At 41.8% G+C, this 8,122-nt stretch overlaps 2 protein-coding genes across 11 annotated transcripts in view; one reads left to right on the top strand and one right to left on the bottom strand.

The window, feature by feature from the left end:
- Nucleotides 1-5,608, top strand: part of LOC108249116 (protein Z-dependent protease inhibitor-like) — an 8,588-nt gene extending 2,980 nt beyond the window's left edge. The window contains exons 2-6 of one of the 2 annotated variants that reach the window (XM_017438286.3): nt 238-528; nt 1,278-1,571; nt 1,727-2,000; nt 2,195-2,342; nt 4,320-5,608. In XM_017438286.3, coding sequence (XP_017293775.1) covers nt 246-528; nt 1,278-1,571; nt 1,727-2,000; nt 2,195-2,342; nt 4,320-4,505 — 1,185 coding nt within the window. In that variant the 5' untranslated portion in view covers nt 238-245 and the 3' untranslated portion in view covers nt 4,506-5,608. Of the gene's footprint in view, nt 1-234; nt 529-1,277; nt 1,572-1,726; nt 2,001-2,194; nt 2,343-4,319 lie in introns of both variants that reach the window. The other variant, XM_017438285.3, reaches the window with a different exon arrangement.
- Nucleotides 5,609-5,821: 213 nt separating this feature from the next.
- The window catches only part of ppp4r4 (protein phosphatase 4, regulatory subunit 4), a 20,258-nt gene continuing 17,957 nt past the window's right edge, over nt 5,822-8,122 (bottom strand). For all 9 annotated transcript variants that reach the window (XM_017438277.2, XM_017438281.2, XM_017438279.2 and 6 more), the window contains 3 exons: nt 7,490-7,551; nt 6,905-7,412; nt 5,822-6,400 (listed from right to left, as the gene is read on the bottom strand). In XM_017438277.2, coding sequence (XP_017293766.1) covers nt 6,361-6,400; nt 6,905-7,412; nt 7,490-7,551 — 610 coding nt within the window. In that variant the 3' untranslated portion in view covers nt 5,822-6,360. The remainder of the gene's footprint in view (nt 6,401-6,904; nt 7,413-7,489; nt 7,552-8,122) is intronic.

Genomic DNA, 8,122 nt, shown 5'->3' with positions numbered 1-8,122 from the left:
AGTTTGTTCAGCTGGTGGTTAAATCAACTGCAGTTTGTTCAGCTGGTGGTTAAATCAACTGTAGTTTGTTCAGCTGGTGGTTAAATCAACTGGATCAACTGGATTATAAAGTCTAGTTTCCATCTCAGCCAGGATGTTGCTCTGAAAGTTGGATGATTTTGTTTCAAAAAACAGAATCTCTTTGAACGTACTCTATAGTAACAGAAACTTGTTTTAATGTGTGTTCTGCTCCAGCAGAAGACATCATGATTCCTCCAATCCTCCTCCTGTGGCCTACACTCCTCCTGGTCTTCTTGAGCCCGACTGAAACCATCGACCCCACTTTGGAGGACCTGATCAACAGGAACGTGGACTTCGGAGCTCGGCTCTACCGAGCTGTCGCCAGCCGCACTGACAATAACGTTATCCTGTCTCCGTTCTCGGTGTCTGCTGGAATGTTGGCGCTTCTCAGTGCCACCAACGGTCCAACCCGAGACCAGCTGCTGCAGGGTCTCACGCTGACTGGACTAGACCCAGAGACACTACCAGGTAGGTCAGGACTTGGAGGCCAGAGATCAGGAGGTGGAAGTCAGAGATAAAAATCACAAAATGGTTCACATCAAAATAACTTTAGTCAAGATAAAAAAAAATCAAGATGTAATAAAAGTTCAAATGGAGTGCTGTCCAAATGTTGGTCTAAAACAATGAGTATTCAGCAGTTTTTTTTTTTTTTTTTAATAAATCCTTTGAGTCCACAGAATGTTGATGAAAGAGGAAGAGTGTTGTAGCTACGACTGTAAAGGCTCCCTCAGGTTTTAGCTTTGATTTAGAGACAGATGACAAGCCTGCCAGTGCCCCTGAGGGTCCTGGATCTGGCATACAGCTGTAAAATTTCAGAAATATATAAAGGTGCCTTATCATGCAAATTTTTAAAAGTCCAAAGCAGAACCTTGAACTGGGTTCTGAATTGAACAGGGACCTAGTGGAGACAGATTAGTTAAAGTGGAACATTGAAGCGCATGGAGGACTGGGTCAGAAGTTTAGCAGCTGCATTTTAGATGAGCTGCAGACAACTCATGGAAGTTTTACTGAGGCCGGTAAAAACAGACGTACAGTCTTTGGGGGATGAAGACAGTCTCTGTCTCAATGTTGAAAATATAGCCCCCACTTTACCAATATTTCTACTTAAAAACAAGAAGAAATACATTTTTTTTATGTTTGGGTTGTTGGACTGTGAGGACCAGGGTCAGGACTTGGAACTGGGCTTTAGGCTTAATCTGTTTCTCTTCTGGTTCCAGATCAATTCCATATTCTGAGGAACCTGGTCCTTCAAAGAGATGCATCCCAGAACCTTCAGCATGGCATGGCAATCTTCCCCTCTCAGAGTCTCCAGGTTTCTGAGTCCTACCAGAAGCTGGTTCAGACAAAGTTTGAGGGTCAGGTCCAAAGTCTGTCCTACACTGTGCCCGCTGAGGCCATCGACAGCATCAGCCGTTGGATCCAGGAGCAGACCGGAGACCAGATCCAAGAGCTGCTGTCCACCATAGACCCCCAAACCCAGCTGCTAGTCGCCACCGCCACCACCTACCAATGTAAGTACCGCCCACTTCTGTGATGAGACGTCAGGGAGAGGATTTATTCAAAACCTCAGAGTTCACTGAGACCAGATCAGGGTTTTGACCAATATCAAGTGTTATCGGTTTGTTTTTTGAATAAAGTGGGTTTCTTTGTATTTTTTGTATCCCAGCCCAGTTTGACCCGCCCTTTAACTCATCGTCCACTCAGGACGAGCGGTTTTACGTGGACCGGTACCACGTGGTCATGGTTCCCATGATGTTCCAGGCTGATAAGTACTTCCTGGCGTACGACAGAGTAGTGAAGGCTGGTGTGCTGAAGCTGCCAATGACAGATGGAACAGCCATGCTGGTGGTGCTTCCTGATGAAGATGTCGACTTGACTGCTGTGGAGGAGGAAATGACATTAGAGAAGATCCAGACCTGGATCCAGCAGCTGAAGAAAACGTGAGGACATTACTCTTCTTCATCTCTTTTTTAAATGTTGTCCTTCCGTCTAGTCCTTCATCATCTCCTCATCCTCTCTGTGGACTTCATGCCTTTTTTGTTTCCTGTTTTTTTTTTTTTTTTTTTTTTTTTTTTTTTTTTTTTTTTTTTTTTTTTTTTTATGCTGACAGATTGGTCTTTTATTTTGTAAACAGGAAGTTGGAGGTGCAGCTTCCTCGCTTCCTGTTGGAGCATTCTTACACTCTAAAAGATGTCCTTCAGACCCTGGACATCACTATGGTGTTTCAGGATGATGCTGACATCAGCAACATGGGCGAAGTTAAAGGAGCCAAACTCTTCCAGGTGAGTGATGCAAAACATGGCTTTTTTATTATTTCCACTGGCCTTTAAAATAAAAGCATCCCAAAAGCTGTAGTTAAAATAAAGCAGAGATTTTGGATTTGCATGCAGAAAATTATTTAAATTTGATTTTTATTTTATTTTTTTGTTGACTTCCTGCAACCTGGATTTAGACAGCTGAGCTGGATGTTGCCTGCAGGCCATACGATGCTCATGTGTGCTTTACCTGGTTTTTCTATAGAGTAAAGCTGTTGCTTTGTTGTTGTTGTTGTTGTTTGACTAAAACTGTTTTTCTGGAACTACAAATTCCAGATGGTTTCGGGTAGTTTTAAGAACACGAGTCTCTAAAAACAAGGAACAGAATCTTTGTCTGCATAACACAGAACAAAAACAAGCCTTACTGCAAGCTCCTTGCTGTTCTGTTCTGCATCATTCCTTTTGTATTTCCAGGTCATTCCATTGAATAGTAAAATGTCCTCCAGGTGTGGGCAAGTCTTAGACTCTAGATCAAAGAAACAAATCTAAGATCAGAGTCTCAGGAGGTTTACACTGAAATTTGTACATACAAATTCTGGTGAAATTGCAGTCTTTTCCTTCTTCCAGCTGTTCCCTTTTCAGGGGTCTCCACAGTGAGAACTCCATCTGGTTGGGTTTGTATCTTATGGTTGGTGTTGGTTGTTAGGTTTGTTTTGGCTTTTGCTTCTTTTGGGTTATTGATGGGTTCTTGATTAATCTGATTTTGGTTTCTCATTTCAGGTGTTCCTTTTTCAGGTTTTTTCTTTAGTATAATTTAATAGATTATTATTTTGTTTAAGTAAGAAAATCCTTGCGTGGTCTCTTTTCATGTTACCCCACCAAACGAGCCTGGTCTGCAAACATCATAGTCCACGGGGATTCCTGCCTGACCTCATCTGTTAGTCTGTCCATCACCAGAGCAAAGAAGACAGAGCTCAAAGCCGATCCTTGATGCTGTCCCACCTCCACATTCAAGCTATCTGTCCCTCACCACTGTCCTGCTGTCCTCACACATCCAGATGTCTTTTTCTAAATCCACAGAAACACAATGAAGTTCTTTCTGAGTCTCTGTTCTTCTCCATCAACATCCTCAAATCAAAGATGGCGTCTGCGGAGCTCTTTCTTGATATAAAACCATCCTGCTGCTCACAAACAGTCACCTCTTGTCTAAGTCTATCTTCCACAGCTCTCTCCCAGATCTTCATCGTGTGGCTCATCATCTTCATTCCCCTGTAGTTGCTCCAACTCTGAACATCAGTCTTGTTCTTAAAGATTGTCACCAACACACTTCTTCTCCATTCCTCAGATATTTTCTCCCTCTCAGAAATGCCTTTGACTAATCGAGTCAAAAACCCCACTGCCATCTCTCCGAGACATTTTCATCCCTCCACTGGTATGTCATCAGGTCCAACTGCCGTCCTCTTCCTCTTCAAAGCTTTCTGGACTTCATCCTCACTAACTTTTTCCACTTCCTGGTTCACAGTTTCTATGAATTCTACTTTTGTTTCTCTTTCATTTTCTGCATTCATCAGCTCCTCAAAGTTCTCCCTCCATCTTCCCATCACCCTCTCCTCTCTTGTTAGAACATTACCGTTCTAGCTTTCCGGGAGTTCTGATCTGGACGATGAAAGGTGCATGTAAAAACCTTCCGCAATGTTGTGATCTTGAACAAACTTCTTGATTTCTTATGGAGTATGCCGGAGCTTTAACTGAGGCGCTATCAGGTTAAGTATAGCATCAACAGGTAAGGTTAACAGGACTGTTAATGTGCTGTTCCTGTTCTGGGACTGCTCTGCAGTGAGACACGCTTCTCTTCAGGTTGTTTTGGGTCATTCTGAGTCTCTCTGGGTTGTGCTAGGTCTATTTTAGGTGGTTCTGGGTGTTTTGGGGTCATCCTGTTTTGTTTCCTAAATGTTATAAGGTGTCATTTTAGTTTTTCTGACCTCCAACCTGTTTGGTTGTCAGGTTCATCATAAATCTGTCCTCACGGTGGATGAGAGAGTTGATCACACCAGCACCTCAGGAGGCAGGCTGTTCTCCACACCACCACCACGACTGACCATCAACAGGCCCTTTATCTTCATCATCTATCAGCAAACCACCGGCAGCCTGCTCTTCATGGGCCGAGTCACTAACCCTACAGAGAAATAAACCATTACCTGATGGGGACATGCTCCACCCACCCTACTGCTGTCACACACCTGTCAGGTTCTTGTGTTGTTTCCTTGTCTGTTTAGCATCCAACTAGCATCCTACCAACTATTATAACAATAATCTGCTCTATCTTAGTTTAATTGAGCACTGTAACTTTATTATTACCTCTGCCAAGAAGGTTATGTTTTTGGTAGTCTTTGTTTGTCTTAGCACAACATTACTGAAAACGTTATGACTGCATTTTCATGAAATGTCAAACACGAAGAACAAGTGATTAAATCAAAGGTCATGGTCACAGGTGATACTGTGCTCTAAATGCAACCTGTAATGTTGGAATGTCAAACTGCACAGCTGGACACCTCATGGGTCAAGTATGATGCCTATTGATTTCAAAGGGTCAAAGTTTAAGGTCACAGGTGATCCCTTTGTTACCTCCACCAGGGGCTTTGTTTTCGGTGTTGTTTTGTCCGTCTGTTAGTAAGATTACAAAAAAACTAAGGAACAAATTTGGATGAAATTTTCAGGAAACGTCTGGGTTGTCCCGAAAGACAAAAAACCTATTTGTTGAAATTTTGGTGATGATTCAGATCATGATCTGGACCGCACTATTTTTTATTGACACTATGGCCTTGGAGGAGGTTTGCGCTCTGAGTGCTTCTAGTTCATATTCGTGTAATATTTAAATCACTGTGATAGCATAAATATCATGTAAACATTAATATTACTTTATGTTGACATTGGGGTTAATTTTAATTTACGTATTTTGTTAACACCATGTTGACAGTAGTGTCTATATTGCTTTATAATATTATGTTAACATTAAGATATTACTTTGTTAGCATTGTATAAGCATCATTTCAATAGTTAGGTTAGTATTAGTTTTTTAGTGAGGTGTTAGCATTGTGTTAACATTGTAGCCATTATTAGCATTAGCCTGTGTGTATGATGTTGACATGGCCACCCTATATATCAAACTAAATCCATAATAAATTAAAACTTGTGCACCCACTGCTTGTTTTTAAAATGGCTGAAGTTGCATGTTGCATAATAATCATTTCACCCTATAAAAAAGATTATACAAATAAATCATTAAAAGTTCAGAATGATCTGATACTTGTGTCCATGATGGGTGGATAGAAAAGTCTGACTGCAGCTGGTCTCAGATCTCTCATTAATCTTTTGCTTTTACAACCTGGTCTCAGATAAATGTCAGAAAATGGATGGCTGGAAAGATAGATGATGGATGATCGTCTCTTGCAGTTGTTTTTAAAACAGAAGAATTTGAATTCGTGATAGAAAATTTGTAAAACATGTTTAGTTCAAAGTTTTTTTATTTTAAAAAATTATGTCAATGATAGATGGGTAATGATTAATGATGAAGGGCTGAATGGATGATTCTTTTTCTTACATTTTGTTTTTGAAACATTTTAAAAACACAACAGTTTAAATTTGCAACAGAAAAATAATCTGGTAATCGAGTTTAATTAAAAGCTTTTTTATTTTAAAATATTTTTTATGTTCCACTGCTGCCGTCGTCATCTGTCATGTTTAACTCATACTGGCTGCTCAGCACTTATCCAACCAATCACAAACCAGCAGCATAAAGCTCTCACTAATCAGAACATGCCAAAGGTCTGCATATGTGTGTTTTACTGGTCCAATCAGGTGAAGGTTTACATTGTCAGAATACACAGTGATCAGTAGATACAATCAGAGTCTGCTGCCTCTTCAAGGTAGACATGATGCTGCGTTGCATTCTGGGTAATATCTTGAATCCGCTGTCTGAAAGAAAGCTGCTCCTAGTCAGCTGTCGGAAGATCCAGTGTTGGTAAGATGGCATCATCACCTTCATTCAGTCTTGCCCGGACTGGAAAGAACTCGACTTCCTGTTTCTGTGAACAAAAGCATAAAGATAGATTCAAACTAGAACCTTAATGAAACCAAATCTGGTTTTAGATTGGCTCAAAATTAAAGCAAGAACAATCAGGGATAAAATGGGGCCAGAACTAAACAATAACCACAACCAAGACATGCCAGAACAGGGTCAGCAATTGAACTAAATCTGAACAAACTAGAATTATGACCAGTAAGTTTTAGGTCAAAGTAAATCAAGTCCTGAACCAGAATAGTCTAGGCTAATCCAGTCCTAAACTAGGCTGGTCCAACCCCAGAGATGTGTGGGCTGAACAGAAACAAGGTTAAACCGGGTCCTGACAGTAGCACCACAAAAACCCAAACCCATCAGAATTATCCTGAAAGACTTGATGGAGGTCTGAACTACTGGGATTTGGCTGAAAAACATTTTATTCACAACCAGGCTTTGGGCCATAAACTAAACAAAGACTCTAAAACCACACAAGAAACTTAAACACTTGGGTTTGATCATCAGAACTCACATGGACAACTTCCTGGCCTGACTGTCCTTCATCCCACAGCCATGGTCTACAGTTTTACTGCGCTGCCCCAAGGTACTGGTCCTGAGGACTCTCTGGTCCAAGGTACTGGTTCTGAGGACTCTTTGGTCCAAGGTACTGGTTCTGAGGACTCTTTGGTCCAAGGTACTAGTTCTGTGGTCTATCTGGTCCAAGCCGCTGGTTCTGTGGTCCCTCTGGTCCAAGCTGCTGGTCCTGTGGTCTCTCTGCTCCAGGGTACTGGTTCTGTGCTCTCTTTGATCCAAGCTGCTGGTTCTGTGGTTTCTTTGGTCCAAGGTACTGGTTCTGTGGTCTCTTTGGTCTAAGGTACTGGTTCTGTGATCTTTCTGGTCCAACATATTGGTTCTGAGGTCTCTCTGGTCCATCGCACTGGCCTGGTCCAGGAGGCTGGTGGTGTTGCTGCGGATCAGAACTGGCATACAGGAGGTGGACTGGGTTGTCATGGTGAAGTGGGTGGTCCTCATGGAGTCATCTTTGAGAAACACAAATTGATGTAAGAGCAGAGACAATCACACAGAGACATTAGTTGATGGTCGGGTGTACAGATACCTTTGGTGGACAGCACAGTGGACCTTCCTGGTCCAGAGGAACTGCCTAGATCCTTGACCTTCCTGAAAGACAGAAAAGATTCAGAACATTTAAACCTGCTTCTGGGTTTATCAGAATTATCAGGTGAACTCTGCAGAACCAGGCCAAAAGATGGATTTCTGCAACCCTCACACACACATGCCAACAAGACCAGAACTAAAAAGGTCAGAGATCAAAGATATGTTCTGTTTGGCTGCCATTGTAAATGAGACATGCTGAAAAAAAATCTGTGAAAATTAGCACTCTTTTTATTTTCTTAATTTACTTTTTTGTTAGTTTTTGACCACAACTGTTAATAAAATATTCAAGTATCATCAGAGCAGAGCTACATGGTGATGAGGACTGTTTCCTTAAATATATTGGTCAAGATGTAAACTCTGATGCTGACTGGCTCCGAGTGGTCTTTGCAGGTGTGGAAATTAGCACCCGCCACCGGCCAAATGTGGGTAAATATTTGAAGTGGCGGATGAATTTGATCAGCACACACGCCACTGTGGCGGGTTGGTAATTAGAACAGAAAAGGTGTTATTTGTCCTCTTGACATATAGGGGGCAGTAATGTGCTCGAGTTGCTGCTGTTACGTCGAGCCGCGTT

The sequence above is a fragment of the Kryptolebias marmoratus genome, linkage group LG19 (assembly GCF_001649575.2).
Source record: "Kryptolebias marmoratus isolate JLee-2015 linkage group LG19, ASM164957v2, whole genome shotgun sequence".
Classification (NCBI taxonomy): Eukaryota; Metazoa; Chordata; class Actinopteri; order Cyprinodontiformes; family Rivulidae; genus Kryptolebias; species Kryptolebias marmoratus.
Note: the sequence above shows the minus strand (reverse complement) of the source record. Positions and strands in the feature narration are given on the sequence as shown.